This window comes from Rattus norvegicus, chromosome 12 (genome assembly GCF_036323735.1).
Source record: "Rattus norvegicus strain BN/NHsdMcwi chromosome 12, GRCr8, whole genome shotgun sequence".
Lineage (NCBI taxonomy): Eukaryota > Metazoa > Chordata > Mammalia > Rodentia > Muridae > Rattus > Rattus norvegicus.
Window position 1 is genome coordinate 31,375,333 of NC_086030.1, and position 25,372 is coordinate 31,400,704.

Genomic DNA, 25,372 nt, shown 5'->3' on the forward strand with positions numbered 1-25,372 from the left:
CAGCAGGTAAGAGATGACATTTCAGACCCCAGGTCCTAGGAGATACACAGGACACGGTGTTAAGCAAGCCAGAACAAAACAACACCCAGAAAGAACTGTTTAAAATTTCAAAAGACCATGTCCTCTTTATCAGCTCTGCCACAAGCTGCCTGTTCTGACAGACTTCCCTGATGTGAAACTGGCCCTCAAGTGGTAGCCAAGAAGTGGCTGGGATGGGGCAGGTCAGGGACGTGTGCCATATCCCAGGGCAGGATCCTGCTTCGTTGGACAACGGGGAGTGGATTGTTCTCTGGGAGAGAAATAGATGAAATTGCTGGGAGCTCACAGCAGCTGTTTACAGCTGGATACTGAGTCCTTTACAAGCCTGGGCTTCTCAAAATTCAACAGCTTGCAGTTCAAAGTAAGGACTGCAGAGTGCCTGGGGCAGATAACTTAGGTCCCTGAGACATGCTGAATTTCAAATCTCTGGTTTATTGGGGGGGGGGATAAATCTGAGCTGGACTATGGCTTGGGGGTGGGGGTAAAGGGACTTGCTTCCAAACCTGATGATCTGAGTTCAATCCCTGGCACCCACATATTAGAGAAAACTGACTCTCATAGGTTGTACTGTGGCCTCCATATGGGCACCTTTCTCCTCTTGAATAAAAAGAATAATAAATTAAAAATCCACAGTGAGGCTGGGACTGTAGTGGACGAGCCATTGCCTGGCACTTACAAGGGCCTGCCTTTGGTGCCCCAGTACTTAAATTCATGGAGGTCATGGAAAATGGCTTAGTGATTAAAGTGCTTGTCTTGTGACTAAGAGAACCAGAGTTTGGATCCCCAAGAACCCATTCAAAAGAATCTGAGCTGGGCAGTATGTGGTTATAAACCCCAGAGATAGGATGATTGGGTTGGGGAGAACTGCGCAGACAAATCTTTAGAACTCATTGGCCAACCGGTCTAGCTAAACAAATGAGCAGAGGGTTCATTTATCTCAAAAATAAATAAAGTGGGATGTGATCAAGAAAGATGCCAGGTTGGACCTGTGGCCTCCACATTCACACACAAACATACATGCATATATACATGCATATATACACACACATAGAGACATATATACACCACATAGGCACAAAAAACAAATTCATGGTAGATGCTGACAGGGAACCTTCCAAGAGATCGTTACAAGGTCTCAACTCCTTCCACATCATGGCCTCTCTCTTTTCATGGGTAGCTTCCAGGTTTTCCCATGCAGTGGGAGATGGGATGGAGAAGGTACATTGGCTTTGTAGCCACAAAAGATGGGTGGTATAAAAAAAGTCAGAACCTTATAGACAAGTTGGCCAGAGGGGAGTCTAGAAGTGGGATGCCCAGGAGACGGTGGAGCCTACACAGGGGTTGTCATCACTAGCGGGAAGCAGACGCTGCCTGTCACTAGTAGAAGGTATCCATTCTCATAGATATTGCCATAGACGGGTTCATCGATGGGAGAAAAGATCATCAGAGAAGGCTGGGATGGGGGGTTGGGGATTTAGCTCAGTTGTAGAGCGCTTGCCTAGGAAGTGCAAGGCCCTGGGTTCGGTCCCCAGCTCCGAAAAAAAGGAACCAAAAAAAAAAAAAAAAAAAAAAAAAAAAGAGAAGGCTGGGATGGTTAGTTTCAACTGTCCGCTTGACATGGTCGAGAATCACCTGGTGAGATTTTCTAGACCAGGGTAGACCGTGGGCATGTGTGGGGTAGATTTGACTTGACAGTTAATTAATGCAAGAAGCCAGCCCCATTGCAGGAGGCTATTTTCTGACCTGCATATGCACTCATGGACCATATGTGAGTGAAGAGATCAAGCTGATAGCATGCAAGGTTGCGTGTGTGCAATCACGTCTCTCTGCTCTTGACTGTGGATGTGATGTAAGGCTCTCCTGAGTTCTTCCCTTGACTTCCCTGGAAGGATGGGTTGTGCCTTGGGGAACCATACACCAAAATCAACCCTTTCTCCCTATGTTGCTTTTCGGCAGAGCATTTTCTCACAGCAACAGAAGTGCAACTAAAACCAGGGACCCAAAACAATGTTTCTATTAAATAAAGGGACTGAGTTTTACCATTGTCTCAGTGTAGGAGCGATCTACCTTCTTACAGAATGTCTACATAAGAGTCCTAAAGACAAGGGGTTGGGGATTTAGCTCAGTGGTAGAGCACTTGCCTAGGAAGCGCAAGGCCCTGAGTTCGGTCCCCAGCTCCGAAAAAAAGAACCAAAAAAAAAAAAAAAAAAAAAAGAGTCCTAAAGACAGGAGAGACAGGGAGGGGAGGAGGAGGGGGAAATCGCGGTTGGAATGTTAAACTTAAATATAAAAAAAAATAGATTGGAATTGAAGAAAAACAGAGTCCCAACGACTTATGACGTCAACTGGTGGAACTCACCAGCAGGTGGGTGTGATGTCACTAGCTAGACACACATTGACTGAGATCACAGAACAGCTCCAAGAATCCAAGCCTCTGGGAGCCTGAACTGGTGTTGGCTCTTGGTTTGAGGGGATACAGTCCACTGTGGTGAGGAAGGCATAGTAGCAGGAGCAGGAGCAACTGACCAAGTTGCATCCACAGTCAGGAAGCAGAGAGAGACGGATGCTGGTGCTCTCAGCTCACTGCCTCCTTTCTATTCAGTCCAGGACTCCAGCCCATGAGAAGACATCACCCAAATTCAGGGTGGGCCTTCCCTCTTCTGTTAAACCTCTCTGGAAACACCCTCACAGACACACCCAGAAGCCCATCTCCAATTGTCCAGGTTGATAATGAAGATGAACCATTTCACCCTCTGTGAGATGGAATCGGGCTGGAGAGATGGCTCAGTGGTTAGAGCACTGACTGCTCTTCCAGAGGTCCTGAGTTCAATTCCCAGCAACCACATGGTGGCTCACAACCATCTGTAATGGGAGCCGATGCCCTCTTCTGGTGTATCTGAAGACAGCTACAGTGTACTTATATATAATAAATAAGTAAATCTTTAAAAAAAGGAAATGAAAATAGAATCACACAATGCTCTTACAGAGGACCCAAGTTCTGTTCCTAACTCCCATGTTGGGCAGCTCCCGGTCACATATAACTGCAGGCCCAGGAGTCCTGACAATCTCTACTGGTTGCTGTGGACACTGCTCGCTCTCCTCTCTCTCTCTCTCTCTCTCTCTCTCTCTCTCTCTCTCTCTCTCTCTCTCTCTTAAAAAAATAGTAAGAGGTCAATCTTTAAAAACTGTAAACACCAGCTTCCTTCCTTCCAAAGGCTATGGCCTTTGGTGCTGAAGACAGAATTAAATATAATTCAGTCTCCTCTGGTGGCTAAGCATAGATTACCTATAATTACACTCTAACAGCTGCATTCTAATCCTCAACAAAACGCATACTAAATGGCGGCAGCAGGATGAGGAATATGTCTAGGTAGGAAAGTGAATACAGTGTTATCCCCCACCTGCCTTCTGGAAACTTCCATGTGAAGGTGCACGGGCTGCTCTCGGCCCTTCCCTGATATCCATTCGCATGCTCAGCACTGAGGCACCAGTGAAAGTTGTGAACTCAGCCAGCGGGCTCCTCTGTGTCTGCATTATCTCTCTATCCCCAGCGGAGGACCAGATCAGAAAGCTGGTCCTCATACACATGTCTACGGTGTTGGGCCCAATAGTCAAGGCAAATTATAAAGTTGAGGGCATCAGGGACGGTTCTGGGAACACAAAGCAATAGGAGGCTTAATGTCTTTTTAGTTGGAGCTGCTGTAGGGAAGGAAGGACGGTTCTGTTTCGTATGTAAGTCTTAGTTAAGCTTCTGCTGCTGTAACAAAATGACCTGCACACGGGGTGGAGCGATGGCCCAGCGGTCGAGAGCATATACTTCTCTTGCAGAAGGGCTTTGTTTATTTCCTCGCACCCATGCTAGATGGCTTGAACCAACTGTAACTCTGGCTCCAGGTGAGATGACGTCATCTTCTGGCCTCTGCGCAACCTACAGGGACACATAAAAAATTAAACTTTTTTTTTATAACTTGAGATGCATCTCATCAGAGCAGGGGAATCAAAGTTGCAAATCATGTCGCAGTTGCAGTCCGGAAGAAGAGAGCAATGAATGTCTGTATCCTGCTCAATTTTTCTTCTTTTAACTCTTCCCTGGCTAGGGAATGATCCCGCCCACAGTCAACACGGGTCTTCACACATCACTAAAGCCAACCAGGACAATGCCCTACAAACATTCTCAACGGCTAACCTTAATCTATACCAGTTGCTTCTCAACCTTCCTAATGCTTCGACCCTTTAATACAGTCCCTCACGTTGTGACCCCCCAACCATAACAGTATCTTTATTCATAACTATAATTTCACTACTGTTATGAATTGTAGTGTAAGTGTCTGGCAGGCAGGATATCTGATATCCTACCCCTGTGAAAGGGTTGTCCGACCCTCCAATGGAGTCGCGCCCCACAGACTGAGAACCACTGATTTAGATGATACGTCATAGGCGCGTCAGGAGGCGTGTCTCCCACGTGATTCCGCGTCCCGTGAGGATGGAAATCAAGGCGACTAACCATCACAGTGTGGATCCGAGTCCTGAGTGGCACCCAATGATGTTTTTTAGTTTTCTGTGTCCTGAAATGAAAATGTTGTAGTAGGAGCATATGGTCAAAAGTAGAAAGAACGATGACTTATTGTAAAAGGGAACCCAGGCCAGTGAGATGCTTCTGATTGTAAGGACACTTGGCTCCAAGCCTAAGGGCTTGAGATTGGTCTCTGGAACTCACATGGTAGAAGGAAAAAATCCTCCAGGTTTCTCCCTTCCCCAACGTGGGCCCACCCACATTGTCCTCTGACCTCCACGGGCACTGTGGGGCTTGTGTAAGCACAGACACATACACATGCATACAATTATGAGGTTTCTGAAGTGATTGTACTCTTGAAGAAGAAGGTGGCCAGCAAAATGGGAGGCTCGTGACTTGTTTCTATCAAATGCCTCTCTCATGGGCTTCTCTCAATACGCTCTGTCCTGTGTAGCCCAGGTGGGGAAGGGCTTCTAATCTATGCCTACAGCTTCATATGCTGAAAAATAAAGGGATTTGAAGAAAGAGGAAAGATGGCAGGATGTTGGAAGACAGAGCAAAGCGCACTTAAAAGATTGCATGGGATGGTTTTCCTCACACAGGAGCTTGACCATTTATGACAGTAGCATGCTATTCCATTGGGCAGTACAGCTGTCATGGATTTTAAGCTGATGTGTTCAGCCCAGCGTGATTCGCCTCCCTCTGATATGGTTTGTCTTTTAAATACAGAAGCAACAACAATCAGGGGGGGGAAAAATAATCTCTTCAATTCCCTGACTCTGCTCGATGAATCAGGCTGCTTTCAATAATGCCTTTCATTCCTCCTCGGGGTCACACGTCACTTGCCAAGAGGCTCATTTTAATTCCTCAGCCTGTGCTAAGAGAAATGGCTTGCATCGACCCAACCAGCAGTAGAATCTAGGTGTTTAGGGGTTCTCGCCACTGTGGTAGTTAAATTGAGATATGTCTCGAGATCTGCATTCGTAAATCCTGTTTCTGAGAAACTGTAATAAATAAAGCCGAGGACTGAAATTGAGTTTTTGTAAAAGGAATTTAGGAGGAAAGCCATGAAGCATCCATCTGATTGTGGGAGAGAAGATGTGTTTAAATCCCCCAGGGTAAGGGGAGACAGCTCATCTCCCCAGCCTGGCACAAAATACCAAGGAAAGGACCAGTGACCCCTGGGTGGTGGTGATGAGTGTACCTGCAGGGGACAAGTGTTTCCAGGGAGTTCCAAAGAAGAATAGGAGGAACAAATTAAAATATTTTCTTAGCCAGATATATTTTCCAAAATAAAGCTAAAATTTACCTAGATTTAGAAGACCCAATGGGACTATTTTATGTGAGTTCTGCATTGGGAGACGCACTAGTGTTATTAGGTTGTTTTGGTGTTGTTGGGCTTTTGTTTTGGTTTGGTTTTGCCCAGGACTGGAGGAAGAAGCCAGGACCTCCTGTACACCGTAAAGGTGCTTTACCACTGAGCCACACTCCAACGCTGAGAGACTGTAGGCAAGTGCTCCAGTACTAAACTACGTCCCAGTTCTCTTGTTACTTTTTATTTGGGGGCAGACTCACTAAGTTCACACGGAAGCAGGGTATGAACTTGGCTGTGGTCCCTCTGCCTCCATCGCACAAGTAGCTAGGATGACAACTGTGCCACTAGGCCCGGCTCACCGTTGCCCAAGCAACACGGAAACGAACTTCAATAGACCTCAGAGTGACTTAATCAGGGACACAGAAGATGCTTGGAAAAGCCACTGCTGAGACTGCAGAAATGCAAACCCTTAAGGGAAGGAGGAGAAAGGCCCCTGGGTTGGGCTTCCAAGTTCTTTGGAACCTGATACCTCAACAACCGGAGAGAGGGGCCCTCTTTAGGGTAGGTGGAGGGAACGAGGGTCCTGGAGGAGAAGTTGGGGTGACTGCCCGCTGTCCTCGAAGTCTCAGAACATTGCCGTAAAGACATCTTGTGTGCCTCACAAACACCGAGAGTGTCACCCAGGTTGCACGTGTGCTCACTTAGCACGCTCGGGGCCCCAGGTCCTAACTGTGACCCCCACAAAGATGAGGTGCACCTCCCAACTGAGATCCTTCATGGTTCTTTAATTCCAGGAATATGGATCCCCCCAATACATACACCCACACAGTCACCTTTTCCTAAGAGAGAGAGAGTGTGTGTATGTGTGTGTGTGTGTGTGTGTGTGTGTGAGAGAGAGAGAGAGAGCACATGTGCATGTGCTTATGTGCATGTGTGTGCATATATGCATGAGGAGGCCAGAGGACAACATCAGGTGTCATTCTTCAGCCTTTGTCCATCTCCTTTTGGAGACAGTCTCTCACTGGCCCAGAGCTCACCTAGGAGGCTATTGCCCCTCCCTCAGGCACCAAAGCAGTGGTTGGCTGGCCAGTGAGCACCAGGAATACTTTTACCTCCACCTCCCCAAAGCTAGGATTATCAGCACAAGCTACCAGGCCTGGATATCCTCTAGGCCTTCGTTCTCAGGCATTCGTTCTCACACAAATGCTTTACTGACTCTACAACCAAACCCAGCCCTTAAGTTCACCAATTTTTTTTAAAAAACACATATTTTAAACTGTTTTTATTTATGTGTATGTACGAGTAAATGTCGTGTATGTGCAGGTGCCCACCGAGGCCAGAAAAAAAAAAAAAAGCACACAAGCAACAGCACATCCTGAAAATAAAAGGAGGAAAAATGAGATAGATTATATCAGAGGAACCACAGCCAGGTTCTCCCAGAGGCCTCCGCTAATAATAAAAAGTCAAGTAGCCGAAGTGGAAATTGGATAAGCCAGGCGTCGTGAGGTGTATTAGTTACCTTTTCATTACTGTGACTAAATACCTGGGAAAAGGAACTTCAGGAAGGGAGAATTTATTGTGGCTCCAAGTTCAAGGGTACATTCTATCATGGTGGGGAAGGCAGGCAGCAGGAGAGTGAGGCATCTGGTCACATTGTATACACAGTCAGGAAGTAGATGAATGCTGATCCTTAGGCATTTTCTCCAACTTATGCAACGATGCTACACACATTCAGGGCAAATCTTCCTTCCTCAGTGAACCCAGTCTAGAAACTCCTTTATAAACGTGCCCAACAGGTTTGTCTTCTAGATGATTCTAGAGCCATTTAAAATGGTAATCATTCTCAACGATAAATTTGATACAGCTTCTAGCCTAGATGGGATTGGCCTACAGACATAACTGGGTGGGGAAGTTGTCGTGATGGTTAGTTAATAATATAGGAACACCCAACCCACTGTAGGTGGTATCATTCCCTACTCAGGTTGTCTTGGATTATTTAAGAAAGCATGACCTTAGGAGTATACCAGTAAGCAGTGTTCCTCTGTGTTTCCTGCTTTCAAGTTCTTGCTAGAGTTCCTACCCTGACTTTTCTAAGTGATGGGTCGTGACCTGGAAGTGTAAGACAGATGTACATTTTACTCCCTTAAATTGCTTTTGGTCAGGGTGCTTCATCACAGCAACAGAAAGGAAACTGGGACTCATGATGCTATCTCAGTTCGATCACTGCTTTGGGGCTTGTGGGAAGGGCAAAGGCCTCTGGGGTATCCTCTGCCATACTGATCAAGTCTCCGTGCCTCCAGGTATGGCTCTGTGGCGGCAGCATGGAGGTCCTTCCGTGTTCAAGGGTGGCCCACATTGAGCGGAAGAAGAAACCGTATAACAGCAACATCGGCTTCTATACCAAGAGGAACGCACTCCGAGTAGCCGAGGTCTGGATGGATGACTACAAGTCACATGTGTACATAGCGTGGAATCTGCCTCTGGAGGTAGGAACGGGCAGCTTTATCATCCTACAACAATAAGTTAGGCTCTCTCGCAGGCCACAGAAACCTTTAAAAAGCCAATGGCTTTTCTCTTGCTAAGTCTCACAGACATCTGAGATCCTCTTACTGGGGCAAACACAGCCAAAGGGCATCGATCCACTCAGAAAGATCCGCAGATCCTGCTGCTGTGTTAATCTAAATCTTCTCACACTCTGGGCATGCGCTGTGTCCTCGTCCAGGTTTGAGTAACGCTGCCGCCTTCTGCTCTTGCTGTGCGCCCCTCTGACCCCGTGGGGACGCAGGGGCCAGTGAGAAGTCATGACTGGCGGTTGTGTGAAGGCTGCGATGCTTGTTTCCTTCTCTCCCTCATGCGTGCTGCTGGGGGCACCAGGAGAATCTCTGGATACTCCAGGCTCCCAGCAGGAACCCTTTGGCTGTGCCCAACTTGATCTGCATCTCACCTCTGTCTCTTGGTATTGATGAATTCTCTTCTGAACACTTTGCTGTGCTTTCAGATATCGAGCAGGAAAATGGGGGCGATGGCAGGTCCTCTTTTCTCTGTTCAGGAGGCTGCATCAAAACAGCAGAAATACGGTTAAATTCGTGCAAGGTTTGAGGGGGTAAAGGAGAAAAGTGTAGAAACTGTGTCACTGTTGTTACGGCTTTCTCCCCAGTACCCAGGGTTGAATCTAGGTGTTTGTGTACACCAGGAAAGCAGCCCCTCATTGGGGATTCTAGGCAGGGTCTCTACCACTGAGCCACACCCCCACCCCCTCACTGGGGGATTCTAGGCAGGGGCTCTACCACTGAGCCACACCCCCAGCCCCTCACTGGGGGATTCTAGGCAGGGGCTCTACCACTGAGCCACACCCCCAGCCCTAACTGGGGGATTCTAGGCAGGGGCTCTACCACTGAGCCACGCCCCTAGCCCCTCACTGGGGGATTCTAGGCAGGGGCTCTACCACTGAGCCACGCCCCCAGCCCTAACTGGGGGATTCTAGGCAGGGGCTCTACCACTGAGCCACGCCCCCAGCCCCTCACTGGGGGATTCTAGGCAGGTGCTCCACCACTGAGCCACGCCCCCAGCCCCTTCCTGGGGGATTCTAGGCAAGGACTCTACCACTGAGTCACACCCCCAGCCCCTCACTGGGGGATTCTAGGCAGGGACTCTACCACTGAGCCATGCCCCCAGCCCCTCACTGGGGGATTCTAGGCAGGGGCTCTACCACTGAGCCACGCCTTCAACCACAGTTTTTTCTTTTCATTTTGAGACAAGGTCTCACTAAATTGCCCAGCCTGGCTTTGAATTCACTCTCATGGGCCAGGCTAACCCTTGAACTTGTGACATTCCTACTTCAGCCTCGCAAGTAGCTGAAGTGATACAGTTGTGAGACCAGGTTTGCCTGTGCCTCATTACAATTTCTGAAATACAGCCTAAAGAAGTGCTTCTGCCTCCTTTAGCAGTGTAGAGTTACCAGACGCAGTATTCCTTTACGCATGTTTAATTTACATTCATTCACTTAGTTTACGTAGGGGAGGTGATGCTACAGTGGGCACCATGTGCAGGCCAGTGGACAACTTGTGCAAGTTGTTCTCTCCTTCACCATTCTGGTCCTGAGGATGGACCGGGGGTCATTGAGCTGGGCAGCAAGCTTCCACATATCTTTACATCAAGTTGGATAGCCTTTGATGAGCACTTAGCACACCCCAGATTCTTGAAAATTTTCTTTTTTTATAGTAGCTCATTTAATCTCATGACAAATGGGCAGTTTGCCAAGATTTTCTCATCTGTAGAACATTAATTGTTCATACTTACCCCAAAGGGCTCCAGTGATGAACAAATGAGGTATAAGATAGAGTCCATCCCACAATGAATACTCAATAAAGGCTGGCCTGTTAGGGGCCTACTATGATGTGCATTTTACAGATGAAAAGCCTGGTACTTTGGGAGGTTAATGGGTCTCCCTTAGGGTCTTACACAAATGTCAACTAAGGGTTGGAGAGGTGGCTCAGTGGTTAAGAGCGCTTGCTGCTCGTGGAGAGGACCAGAGTCCAGTCCCCAGTGTTCATTTCAGGCAGCTCATAATCACCTCTAACTGCAGCTCCAGGGGAATCTGCTGCCCTCTTGCGGCCACTATGGGCATTGCACTCATGTGCATCACACACACACACACACACACACACACACACACTAACTAGAAGTAAGTCATTTCGTCTTACATAAAGGATATGTACTCAAATCATCAGGGCAGGGATGTGAACTTAAAACCCTAGTGATACTGTGTCATAGTAATCCATGTTCTATAGAGAAGAATCTAGAATGATGGTTTTCTCTGTCGTGACAGTTCCTGTTCCTATTCTGGAATAAAAACCCCAGCAAAAACAACTTATGGGAAGAATAGTTTATTGTGGCTCTGAGTTTGAGGATCTGGTCCATCCAAATGGGGAAGGCATGTTGGCAGAAGCCCAGGGCGGCTGGTCACGCTTGATCCACAGTCAGGAAGCAGAGAGGCGGATGCTGGTCCTCTGCTCACTGTCTCCTGTGTATTCAGTCCAGGACCCCAGTCCATGGGATGGTGCTACCCACATTCAGGGTGTGTCTTCCTTCTTCAATGAATCCATTCTAGAATCCCAGTAGTTCGATTCTAGATGCTGTCAGTTAGACCATCATTAGCTGTCACTCTTTGAGTCACAAGAACTAAGTGCTAGTCACTCTTGCCCAGTGCAGTCTCCATTACAATCCCTGCTCAGCCATGGGACCACTGTGAAGGAGGTTTTACAGGGACTGGAAATCATACACGGGACCTGAGCATACTAGCGAGCATTTCATGAGCACTGCTCAAAAACGTGGGCGAGTTTTAGACTTCTGGTTTTTAGATGAGGGGTGTTTAACCAATGAAGGTCATACAAATATTCTATGATCCAGAAAAATTCCTAAATCAGGTGTGTGTGTGAGAGAGAGAGAGACAGACGACAGACAGACGACAGACAGACAGACAGACAGACAGACAGAGAGACAGACAGACACTGGGACAGAATCTCACTATGGAGGCCTGGATGGCCTGGACCCAAATCCGAAATCTGAACTGAACTAGAAACATACTAGATCCTAAGACATTCTTGTTTTTAAAACACAAAATATTGAATGTACAATTTACCAAATGAAGACTCAGGAGGCGGACACTGTGGTGAAAGCCTGCTGCCTCAGAGAGGCAGAGGACGCACCCAGCTGACCTTCCTACTCCACTGACATTCCAGGCTGTCTTAAATACCCTTCAACTCAAAGACCCTCATGTGTCTTCCTTAGGATTTCTTATGTTTGCTTCTTGTCAACTGGTTGCTTGCTCTGCCTCTTGACCTATGGATGACCTTACTTAGTCCTGTTTACAGAAAGCTCTTAGGTTAAAGGTGTTTGCTAGGGCAGAGCCGCACCACAACAAGAAAACAAGGCTTTTTCTAGCTCACAGTCTTGGAATTCACAATGTGATCAAATACCCGTCAACACTCCCCCTCCCTCCCTCCCTTCACCCCTCTTTCCTTTCTCCCTTTTCTCCATACTCCCTTCTCCTCCCTCTCACCTCTATCTTCCTTTCTCTCCTTCTCCCCTCCCTCCCCCTCCTACTTTGACAGGATCACACTCCACAGCTCAGGCTGGCCTGAGATCATGATCCTCCTTCCTTAGTTTCCCACATGCTGGGGTAACAGGTCAGTGCCCCACTCTCAGCCTAAGCACTGGATACCCTAAGCACATTCAGCATGTAGGCACTACGTTTCCCCACTACAAACAGACTATGACCAAGTTTTATTTATAAGCTTTCACAGTAAGAGGCCAACAGCTAATAATGAAGCAGGATGATCCAAACAAGATACTATGATAAATTTTACTTCAAATTTATGAAACGTTTTCTGGAATTTCCCATTTAGAATTTTTGGAACGCGATTGATCAAAGGTAAGGGAGATCAGACAACACTGAATCACAGGTCTGGGGCTGGTTCTGAATGGCTGGTCCATAATCATGAGTGCCATCCTACCAGGCTTTAAAATAACCATTTCAGCCAAGTGTGTAATGCCTATGCTGGAGAGGGGAGGAGTTCAAGGTCACTCCTAGCTACACAGCCAGTTTGATACCTGCTTGAAATACCTGTGATCTTGTCTTTTTTAAAAAGGAGAAAAACAAGGTCATTTTTTTGGCCAAGCACATTGGCAGAAACCTACATTCCTAACACTGGATGAGATGAAGCAGTAGGGGTTGTGAGATCAAGGCCAGCCTGAGGTCCTGTCTCCAACCAACTCTCGGACTAACAAACACTGACCACCACAGCCAACCAGGCCGAAGCTTTTCAAAGAGTTAAATACTGTTTTCTGGCTTGCCGTTAAGTATTACTAACTATGATATTCAAAGAATTTTTTTCTTTAACATCTTTGTAAGAGCACCTACTGTGAAGGAGTGAGGTCCTGCATTCAGATCCCCAGTACCTATGTAAAGCCAGCTGTAGTCACTCATGCCTGTAACCCCAGCATTGCAGGAGGAGAGAGACAGATCCTGGAGCACTTGGCTTCACTGGAACCAGTGGGCTTCAGTTATGGTGAGAGATCATGTCTTAAAACAAGAACAAAAATGTAAGTTTGAAAACAAGAGAGCAAGACAACCAATGTTCTCTTGACCCTGCATATGCATTTATGCATGTACACCAGTCACACACACACACACACACACACACACACACACACACTGTTACTACCACCACCACACACATATACACCTATACATATACACACATATCTGTACATACACACATACACACCTCTACACACATACACATACATACACATACACATACATACACATACGCAAACATACCTCTACATGCATACACACATCTACATACAGATACACGTTTTATACAATACATGCACACACATATAAACATATCCCTACACATCACACATACTTCTATACACAACCCTACACACACATATACATGCATACACACACACAAACATATCCCTATACATCACACATGCACACATACTTCCACACACACCTACGAATATACACATCGCTACAGACACATGCACACAAGCATGCATGCATGCATACACACACACACACACACACACACACACACACACACACACACACCTTATCTGGCTACTGACATAATCTTAACAGACTAACCAACTCTTCTCAGTACCCTCCAGTCTCGCCAGGCTTCCCTCCTCAGCCTAGCCTGTGTCCTTTGACTCCCAGTCCTCTGGGGCTGAGACCAAGTCTCATATTTCAGATGGTTTATTTCCCCCTGTCATCACACAGCAACCCATTACAGGTTCATTTCAATAAAAGCAGAGTGAATTATTCATCAGAACATCATCACACGGAAAATTATTTTCTCCTCTGCATATAATGAGCTTCGCAGAGTGCCCACAAAGAGGGACGTCACACACAAGTTAAAAGATGAGCAGAAGGAGGTTAGGAACATTTATTTTCTTGTCATCGCCGAATAATCCCTACAATAATTGTCTTGGGTAATTACTAGGAAAGAAGAATTCCAGAGAGTAGGTTGTTGACATCCTCGTAGCCTGGGGTCCTTAACCCCAGTGGTGATAAAGATGGAGAATTGTCTGGAGACTTCTGTCAGATCTCCCCACATGCACTGCATGGGATGAGCATAATCTCTACCTTACGTGTAAGTGATAGATCAGTCTGCTGAAGCTAACATGAGCACTACAGACTCTGGGCTGTGGATGTAGCTTAGCTGGTGGATTCATCCTCAATCGTAAAGCAAGTTCAAGGCTAGCCTGGGCTACCTATGACCCTATGTAATGGTTGGTCTTAAATGTCAAGTTGACACATTCTTGAAGAGAGTCTTCAAGAGGGATCGGTGGCCTGCAGGTATGTCTGTCGGGGGTTGTCTTGATTGCTCGTTGAGGTGAAGGATCCACCCTGGGTGTGGGCAGCACAATCCATGGGCTGCGTACGAGTGCAGAAAGCCAGCTGAGCGCAAGCAGCAGGCAGCATGGATTTGCTTGCTTCCTTTGCTCTGTGGATGTGAAGGGACCGGCTGCTTCAGTCCTTGCTTTGGCTCTCCCACCATCGTGGGCGGGAGCATGGAATAGTAAACCAGATAGACCCTTTCCTCCTCCAAGTGGCTTTTGGTCAAGATGTTTTCTCACAGCAACAGAAATGAAGCTAGAACACTCCTTCTCAAAAAAAGCAAGGAGACCTCCGAAGCATCACAGGCTCCAAGTCCCCGAGATGCCCTTCCTAAAAGTGACTCCGCCTGCACAAGGCTCTGGCCAGAGGCTGGTGCCACTAACGCCCTTTGACTCTCTATTTGCAGAATCCAGGCATCGATATCGGCGACGTCTCAGAAAGAAAGGCATTAAGGAAAAGTTTGAAGTGTAAGAACTTCCAGTGGTACTTGGACCATGTTTACCCGGAAATGAGAAGATACAACAACACCATCGCATACGGGGAGGTAAGATCGACCACACTTGAGGGACGACAGCCCCTCCCACCCCCGTCCGCCTCTTAATGATTCTTGGAGGTACAAAGTTCTCTCACTAGCAAGGGTATGAAGGCAGGGATGGGAGCGTGGTTTTGTCACCTGCCCAAGCAATGACAGTTTTGAGACATTTTGACACTGGGGGCCTCTGGGTCATAAGGGTAAAGACACTGAGCAGGAAACCGGTCATAATAAGAACCAGGGAGCTGAGGATATGGGGGTAGAACTCTTGCCTACTATAAGCTATTCACACACACACACACACACACACACACACAAGGGGCAAGGGGAAAGGGAAGGAGAGGGAGAGAGAGGAGGGGTGGGGAGAGGGAAAGGTACAGACCTAGGTGATATGCGTACCTGTAATCTCAGCTATAGGGACACTGAGGCAGGATGTTCATGGGTTACATGGTGAGCCAGGACAATTTAGATAATATAGCATGACTTCATCTCCAAAAGAGAGAGAGAGAGAGAGAGAGAGAGAGAGAGAGAGAGAGAGAGAGAATATGAATGAATATGAATATGAGTGAGAAGCTGGGGTGAGGCTAGAGATGGGAGACAGAGAGGCGGGAGACAGAGAGACAGTTATCAGATTTTCTACAGTGAGGCAATCACACTTTCTAAAACATTAAAATGGCCTGGCATGGTGGTGCATGTCTTTAATCCCAGCACAGGAGGCCGAGATGGGAGAATAAGGAGTTCAGGGCCATCCTCAGCTACATGGTGAGTTTAAGGCTAGCCTGAGCTACACAAGACTATATGCCACAATAAACAAACTCAACAACAACAATGTCCTTTGAACTAATCCACTAGACTCTCGTTCTAGTCCATTGTTGCCCGCCACGTGGCTCTTAGCTTCCATTTCTTAGTGTATAAAATTGAGAGAAATCCAAGTGCCTACCCCATGGGGGTGCTGGTCAAAACAAAGAGCCATGGTGTGTAGGGTCTATGGGTCAGCAGGCAGTGAGGCAGCCATTGGTAATGTGTGCTAACTGCCTTCTTCTTTAAAATAAACGGATCTTCACTAACTAAAGAAGGATCAGATGCGAAGGAGAAATCAGAAAGTGAGCAGGGACCCCTCTAATCGTGTGCATTGCTTGTAAAGGACACCACGGTTGGAGAGGAGTCTCCCCTTGTCAGTCTCCACTGCTTGCCTAGCAAGTGTAGGGTCCCTAAAGCCCCACCGACTGCACTGCATAAAGCTGGCATTGTAGCACCCGTCTGTAGTTAGTTCATAGAGCCCTGGAGGTAAATCTGATATTTAAAGGGAGACAGGCTTTCTGAGGTTGAAAAGGCTGTATAGGAGAAACAGAGGAGAAAACACAGTTGATCAGAGCTCACAAAGAAATATAACCCACACTCTGAATGTGGAAATGTTCTGCCGAACTGGAAATCTATACATCACAAATCTTAAGGATGAATAGTAATTTATGTGTAGTGAGCCCTACAATTCAATTTAAATAAAATAATTGATTCAAGTAACAGAGACAATCCCCCAAAGAAAAATGGACCAGATGACTTAATTATTTTTCCTAGCACTGCGAAGAGACACCTTGAACAAGGCAATTTATAAAAGAAAGCATTTGCCAGGCAGTGGTGGCCCATGCCTTTAATCTCAGGAGGCAGAGGCAGGCGGATCTCTGAGTTCCAGGACAGCCTGGTCTACAGAGCAAGTTTTAAGACAGCCAGGGCTACACAGAAAAACCCTGCCTTGAAAAACATAACAAAAAAGGAAAAAAAGAGGGATGGAGGGGGAGGAAAAGAGGGGGGGAGGGAGGAGAGGAGGGAAGGGGAGGGGAGAGGAGAGAAGGGGAGAGGAGAGGAGGGGAGAGGAGAGAAGGGGAGAGGAGAGGAGAGAAGGGGAGAGGAGAGGAGAGGAGAGGAGAGGAGAGGAGGGGAGAGGAGAGGAGAGGAGAGGAGAGAAGGGGAGAGGAGAGGAGAGGAGAGAGGAGAGGAGGGAAGGGGAGAGGAGAAGAGAGGAGAGAAGGGGAGAGGAGAAGAGAGGAGAGAAGGGGAGAGGAGAAGAGAGGAGAGAAGGGAAGAGGAGAGGAGAGAGGGGAGAGGAGAGGAGAGAAGGGGAGAGGAGAGGAGAGAAGGGAAGAGGAGAGAAGGGAAGGGGAGAGGAGAGGAGAGGAGAGAAGGGGAGAGGAGAGGAGAGGAGAGGAGAGAAGGGGAGAGGAGAGGAGGGGAGAGGAGAGGAGAGAAGGGGAGAGGAGAGGAGAGGAGAGGAGAGGAGAGGAGAGGAGAGGAGAGAGAGAAGTTAGGACAATTAACTGAATTAACTGGGCTGGCTGTTCTGTTTCCCTGTGACACTGGGCTGTTGTCACAGGAGAATATGCAAAGTCACCCATGTCATACCTATAAACAGCTTGGGTGGAGTTTTAGTTTTTTGTTTTTAAAGATTTGTCTTTATTACTGGGGTGCCATGGTTGTGGCTAAGTGAGTAGAGGTGACCTCGGAGGCCAGAGAGAGTCGGAGACCCTGGAACTGAAGTTACAGAAGGTTGGGTGTTAGGAATCAAGCCCAGGTCCTTTGTAAAAGCACCAAGTGCTCTTAACTGCTGAGCCACCTCTGCAGGCCCTGGAGCTTTCTCGCAGATGCCAGTTTTACGATATTCTTTATAATTTCATAATTAGAAGAAAAAGAAATATTTTTAAAAAATCAGGGTGGGATTGGATCCTGGCAAGGTGTCCCTTGACCTCCACACATGCACACACCTCCCCCTTCCCCCCCTCTCCCTCCCTCCCCCTCCCCCCTTTCTGTATAAATGTAACATTTTTAAAAGAAGAAAATTGACTTTTTTATTAAAAAAATACTACAGTTGACAGTCATGAAACAGGCTTGTAAACCTACCACTCCAGACACTAAGGCAGGAGGATCAAGAATTTGAGCCTGGGCTACATAGGAAGCATCTTCCTGGAGAGAGGGTGTAAGAGAAAATACTAATGCCGTGTCACAGCCAGGGCTCCCGGGAAGAGTGGCAGAGCTTGTCCCTACACCACACCAAAGGCAGCCATTCCTGTCAAATGCAGTATACACCAGGCTGTTTGGTTGGCCTTGGTCAAACCTAGACATCATAGTTTGACTTCTTCATCTATAGAGAGCAAAATTGCCCTTATTTTGTAAATAAAATCAGTATATAAAGGGTTTAGAGTATAAAGAGGGGAACAAAACCTCCTGTCTCCTCTGTTTGGTAAATTTACCATCTGGTGTTGTCATTCTGATGGTCTTTTCATTAAAGCAAACAAATCCACTTGGTAATAACATTTATCATTTTTTAGATTATTTTTACTTTTTTATTTCAGAGACACAGGGTGTCACCGAGTAAAGACAAGCTGTCCAGAAAGTCATTGTTCTGGCCTTGAACTCGTGACAATCCCCCTGCCTCAAACTTTTGAGTGTGAATGTTGTACGTTTAAGTGATTGCTTGTAGCAATTTAGACTTGTGTGGTATTCAAGTGTCTGGATTCATGTATGTGTGCATGTGTGGAGGCCAGGAGTGTCATTCTTCAGATTCTGTATACACACACACACACACACACACACACACCAGAGAGAGAGAGAGAGAGAGAGAGAGAGAGAGAGAGAGAGAGAGAGAGACAGGCAGACAGACAGACAGACAGACAGACAGACAGAATGAGAGAATGAGAATGTTTCTTATTGGCCTGGAAGTAGGCTGGCTGGATAGTGAACCCCAGAGATCCACCTGTCTCTGCTTCCTCAGGGCTAGGATTACGAGCACAAAGCCATCATGTTTAGCTTTTTACATGGACCCTGGGGTTCAAACTCAAGTCCTCAGGTTTGTAAGGCAAGTAAGTGCCTTGCCTGAGCCATCTCCCCACCCTGGGCCTGTGGATTCAGTTGCACATTGCTCTAATCCTATGCTATTGGGGTTTTTGTGTGTTTTTAACTATTTTAAATTTATTTATTTTTTATTTTACTGCTCTTCGTGCTTTCTACCAGGGATGATCTAAGAGACTGATCTTAAGTTCCAAGAGTTAATTAAAACCAGCACTGGTGTTGGGGTTCATTTGTGATTTATACAGCTGCCCTGGCCCTGATCCCACCCCCACCAAGATCCATGGGAATCCGTGTGTTCCGTGTATCTCTCTCCTCTCTCTCTCCCCTCTCCTCCCTACCTCTCTCTCTCTCTCTCTCTCTCTCTCTCTCTCTCTCTCTCTCTCCATGAATGTTAATTTAAGGCTGGTTGGTAAAGTGATTGCCTGAGTTTGGTCCCCAGAACTCATGGAAACAAACAAGAATAAGAACAGGGCATGGTGGGGCATACTTCAAATCCTAGCTGCACCAGGGAGGCTGAGACAGGAAGATCCCTAGTTTTAGATGGTCCAGCCTACTTGGTGAGCTCCAGGTTAGTGAGAAACCTTGTCTCAATAAACATCACCTGATGCTACCCTTTGTCCTCCACAGGCGTGTGCACATACATACGCACCTGTGCATACACGGACAGCACATGAACAACGTTCCCTGATAGCTTCTTTGTAAAGATTTATGTATATGTGTACGGGTGTTTCTCTTGGATGTGTGCCTATGTCCTATGTGGATGCAGTGCCTGAGGAGGCCAGAAGAGGGCAGCACAGATCTCCCCCCTCCACCCACCAGGAACTGGATGGTTGTTATTGGCCATGTGGGTGCTGGCAACCAACCCAGAGTCCTCTGCAAGAATGACAAGCATTCTCAGCTGATGCTTCCCCTCTCCAGCCCTTATCTCCTTAAAAAAGATTTTTTATTTATTTATGTGTGTGTGTGTATTTGTCTGTGTGAGAATGGGTGTGTGCACGCGAGTATAGTTGACGGTAGAGACCGGAAGAGTGTATCAGATCCGAATGGGCTGGAGTTAGAAGCAGTTGTGAGCTGCCATACTCCTGGGAACCAAACTCGGGGCCTCAGTAAGAACAGCTAATGCTCCTAACCACTGAGCCATCATCCCAGGCCCCTAACATGTTCTTTCATGCGAGTGACGGGAGATTGTGGAGGATGGAGATCCAGCTTCCCAGCACCCAGAAGCAGGGCTCCCACCCAGGATACCCATGCTAGAGCTTTTGCCCTTCATACTCAGGTTACGGGTTCACAGACCCAAGGACTGATCCTTATTTAGAAAGGATTGTGTGACCTCTCTCTATTAAAATCACAGCCCAGGGGTGTTGCGGTGGCTGGGGGGCTACGTCTCTCCTAGACGGTTTCTGATGGCCATGTTTCATTTCTTCCTGCAGCTTCGTAATAACAAGGCCAAGGATGTCTGCCTGGACCAGGGGCCACTGGAAAACCACACAGCAATACTCTACCCATGCCACGGTTGGGGACCACAGGTAGGAACACATTATCTCACCAGGGAGTAAAAGCAGTTTCTAGTGGGGCTTCTGGAAACTTCGATTGCTTGATGTTCCAAATCCTTCCATCCATCCTTCCTTCCTTTCTCTTTTTGTTGGGGGGTAGAGCTTAGATAGTTTTCTGGTTGTGTCACTAAAGGTAGTTTACTGCGAGGGGTTAATATCGATGGTAAAGCTTGACAGGATTTGGAATTACCAGAGAGACAACCCTCTGGGTATGTGTGTGAGGAAATTTCTAAAATGGATTGGTTGGGTTTGAAAGACACACACATGGGCTGGGGTCCTGGACTGAATACACAGGAGACAGTGAGCTGAGCACCAGCCTCTGCCTCCTGACTATGGATGCCGTGTGAGCAGACACCTCATAACCCTGCTGCCGTGCCTTCCCCATCATGATGGGCTGCGCCCTCAAACTTTGAGCTACAATAAACCAGTCCTTCCTCCCTCCCCTCCCCTCTCCTCTCCCCCAGCCCCTCCTCCCCCTCCCTTCTTCATTCAGTTGCTTTTATCAAATATTCTGTACATCAGTAATAAAAGTAAATAATATAGTCACATCTATACAAATATCAAGACGGGTACTATGTACGCTACATATTGAAAAGAAAATTAGGTTAAGCATCAGAGTCATTTACTAACAGACAGAGATATACTGCATTGTGTCATTCTAACCGAAAATACCTACCTACAATCATGAAGAAACAACAGAGACCCTTTTGTAAAAATATGTATGGGTGTGTCTGTGTTTAGGTAGGAGCACCATGGGCATGCAGTACCCAGGGAGGCCAGAAGAGGGCACCCAATCCCGTGAAGTTGGGTTACAAGCAATTTTTACTTGCATAACATGGGTGCTTGGAATTAAACCTGGGTCTGCTGCAAGAGTGGCAAGAACTCTTACCTGTTGTCTCACTGAGGGTTTCTGTTGCTACAATGGAATGCCCTAACCAAAAAGCAAGTTGAGGACAAAACGGCGTCATTCAACCTATGCTTCCATGGCACTGTTCATCACCAAAAGAAGTCAGGACAGGAACTCACACAGGGCAGGAACCTGGAAGCAGGAGCTGATGCAGAGGCCATAGAGGGTGCTGCTTACTGGCTTGTTTCCCGTGGTTTGCTCAGCCTGCTCTCTTATAGAACCCAGGACCACCAGCCCAAGGATGGCACCACCCACAATGGACTGGGTCCTCGCTCATTGATCACTAATTGAGAAAATGCCTTACAGCTGGATCTCATGGAGGCATTTCCTCAACTGAGGCTCCTTCTTCCCTGGTGACTCTAGCTTGTGTCTAGTTGACATGAAACTAACCCAGTACATGTGTGTGTGCATTCGTGCGTGTATGTTCTAAGGGCTTAACAGAAGTTCCCTAAGACGGGGAGGAAATATATCCCAAACATCATTAGACAGACTTGGCATTTACAGACATAGTAAATATTCTGTTAGCCTGCAATCGCAAAAGGCAAGTTACAAACTGGAGAGGCGTTTACCTCCCTTCTTGAAGACCTAGCCAGTCCATGCTAACTTGATATATTAGTTTCTTTTCTCAGTGCCATGACAAAAACCTGACAAGAAGCAATGTAAAAGGGCTAGAGAGATGGACAGGACAGTCCCTGGGGCTTTCTAGTCAGCCAGTCTTGCTGAATTCATTGAGTTCTAGGTTTAAAGAAACCCTGTCTCAAAAGACAGGTAGAAAATGATAGAGGAAAAACCAGCATGACAACCTCTGGCCTCACATGTGTATGGCCACACAACACACACACACACACACACACACACTTCTCTCACATGTGCACACACATGCATGTGCATACATGTACACACACATGTGCATACATGTGTGCATGTACGAGCTCACACATGCACACACATAACACACCTCTCACATGTGCACACACACATGTACACACACGTGTGCATACATGCACTCAAGCACACATACACACAGGTGCATACATGTGTGCACGTATGCACACACACACACCCCACATACATACACACCTAGAAAAGAGCACTCAGTGGTAGAACACTTATCTAGCATGCTCAGAGACCTTCATTTGATACACAGCACTATAAAAAAATAAAACTGTAACTAAAAGTAGTTTAAAGAAGGCCTAAATAGATATGGTGGTGTATACCTATAATCCCAGCAGCCGGGAAACATGGGGTTTTGAGTTTGAGGCCAGCCTGGGTGAGCTACATGAGAAGAACTTATAAACAATCTAACAAAACAAACAAACAGACAGACGAAACCAGAAGCTGATGAGATGGCTCCGTGTAAGTGCACATTTTGCTTTGGTTCTCGGTATCCACATGTGGCGGCTCACAACTCTGGCTTCGAGGGATCCGTGACGCTCTTCTGGCATCCATGGAAAACACGCATCACATGTGCATACATCCCGCCACCCCACAGGCAATAAATAAAACAAATATTTACAAACAAAAGACTATATCCGGGTGGAAATGAAGGCCCACACACTTCCTCCCTCCCTAAGTAGGAGCCAAGGAGATGGGTACCACATTCCTTTTCTGGTGGAAGCTGACGGATACAGCACAGCATAGCACCAGAGCATCTGTCACTGTCCCGCCAGTGCACACAAAGTCCCTGCCATTTACTCGATTGCAGAGTAGCACACAGGCCCCTCATTGTCGTCCCCACCCCCGTTCGAGGGTGAAATTCTCCTAAGAGCATTGACTGCTTTCTCCGAACCGACATTGAACGCGGGTCTAACTGTTTCCAGTCCCCACTGCATGCTCTGAGTGTGTGCTTGGCAAGGCTCTCCAGCCGCCAGCCAGGCTGTGCCTCTGCTCCCCCATCAAAGCTCCCTTTTCCTTCCCAACGCTGCTCCTTCCGATGGAGGGGTCCCCTCGCCCCGCCAGGCACATTGGCATCCTTTAAAACTGCTCCGTAAATACCATGGGCAGAGGCTGAATCGTGCTTCCAGACCCAGGCTACTCCCTAAAGGAAAGATGGGCGTTCCACGGCCATTGTTCGCTTAATTAATGGACTCTGTGTTGTAATTTATTATCAAGCAGCAATTAAACGGAGATAAAATTGGCGCCGTGGAGGATAATTTCCTGTCTTGCGGCATGTGTTTGTCAACAAGATAGAAGTAGTTCTTGGCCACTCAGAGTGCCTGCTTGCGCTAAAGTGTCTGCTACAAGTTCATTAACAGTTCTGCTTATGTGCGATTAATAATTTGAATTAGACAAAGATCCACGTTTTTCCTTGAGCCTAAAGTTTTTGTTTTTAAGATTTCGTTTTAAAAAAAAATTATGTGTGTGTGTGCACACGTGCACACTCATGCACGTGTGAGTGACTGATTATGCATGCAAAGGCCCCCAGAGGACAGAGGAGGGCACCAGATCCCTTGGACCTGAAGTTACAGGTGCTTGTGAGCTGCCTGATGTGGGTACTGGGGACCGAGTATGTGGGAGAGCGCTCAGATTCCAGTCACAGCAGTGGCCCACAGAGCCTACCCTTATGCCGGGACTGGGCTAGTGTCCAGGCTGGTCATACAGGTGGCCCGGATATTGAGACCTGGGGATCCTTCAGTCTCCACCTCCCCACTATCATAATTGGAGATATACATGCATACATACATATATATATATATATATATACACACACACACATATATATACATATATATATGCATATACCATACCTATACCAAACCTATACCTATACCTACAGCATACCTACACCATCACCATACCTATACCATATCAATACCTACACCATACCTATACCATTCCTATGCCTATACCATACCTATACCTATACCATACCTATACAAACCTATACCATACCTATACCATACCTATACCTATACCATACCTACACCATACCTATACCAGACCTATACCTATACCATACCTACACCATACCTATACCTATACCATACCTACACCATATCTATACCATACCTATACCATACCTATACATATGCCTATACACCATACCTATACCATTCCTATACCTATACGTATACCTATATGTATATATACATAGTGAGTCACTTTACTTAACAGTAAGATTTTTTTCTAATGTGGGTTCCGGGATTCAAATTCAAGGCCCCCTGCTTGCACAGCAGAGCAACTGGAGCATCCCTGCCTCAGTTTATTCCAGCCCTAGCAGTCTGTCTTCCCCAGCCAGAGTTTCTGACTGCCTGAGAGAGGTCACACTAACCCCTCCCAGGACCCTAGGGACGTCCTAAAACCTCGCCTCAGTTCCTCACTGTCCTGTGGCATCCAGGCTGCTCTCTCACATTCCTCCAAAGCTTGACCAGGATGTTTATGAAATTCTCCGCTGCATCTGCAATGTGTCAACACAGAAAACATCACAGCAGGCTACACGGGGATGGCACGTCCATCCACAATGGACGTTTAAACTGGCTGGATCTTCCATAGCCAACTGGAACTGCTGTTGAGTTCACGAGGACAACAGCCCCATCGTGACTAGAAGACAGGGTTTCTCAGCACCCTCCCCATCCTCTGTCACGTTCTTCCTGCCTCCTCCACTCCAGTGCGAGGGAGGTCGATATAGATGTCTCTATACTTATTCTCAGCATTTTGACCAACTGTGAGTCCCTCCATTAACCACAGCCCACTGATGAAAGGGGCCAGCATTCTGAAAGCAAGTTGTGTGTGAAAGAGAAAACATTCCGTTCCCACTTGCAAGGTGTCGGGCTCTGTTCTGGGGGAGGGGAGAGGGCGGGCTCTGATCAGATGATGTTTTAGTTCTTTGTCCTGTCCTTATGGTAAAGTATCTTCAAACATTTTGAGGGAGGAAGGATTACCTTTGGCTCTCAGTTCAAGGGTACCATCCATCAGGAAGAAGACAGCATGGTGGCAGAGAGGGATGTGGTTTGTGGCAGCAGGAATGTGGGAGTGTTTGCCTACATCTTTGTGAGTCTGGAAAAAGGAAGGGGAAATACCAGTGCTCAGCTGGTTCTCTCTCTCCATCCCTTATTTTTTTCAAGGATTGTAGGAATTTGCATCCATGCACATATGTGTATGTGTGTGGAGGACCAAGGGCAGCGGTAGGTGTCCCTCTTCAAGGACTTGGCATTATGTTTATTAGAGGAAGTCTCTCACTAACCCGGAGCTCACCAAGTAAACTACTCAGGATCACCAAGTAGGCTAGTCTAGGTCACCAAGTAAAGACTAGTC

General features: G+C 47.0%; 1 protein-coding gene across 2 annotated transcripts in view; it reads left to right on the top strand.

Annotated features, from left to right (window-relative positions):
* Galnt17 (polypeptide N-acetylgalactosaminyltransferase 17) overlaps positions 1-25,372 on the top strand; it is a 458,691-nt gene that overhangs the window by 415,873 nt on the left and 17,446 nt on the right. For both annotated transcript variants that reach the window (NM_001025112.2, XM_039089218.2), the window contains exons 7-9: positions 8,168-8,353; positions 14,693-14,830; positions 20,089-20,184. In NM_001025112.2, the coding sequence (NP_001020283.1) occupies positions 8,168-8,353; positions 14,693-14,830; positions 20,089-20,184 (420 nt within the window). The remainder of the gene's footprint in view (positions 1-8,167; positions 8,354-14,692; positions 14,831-20,088; positions 20,185-25,372) is intronic.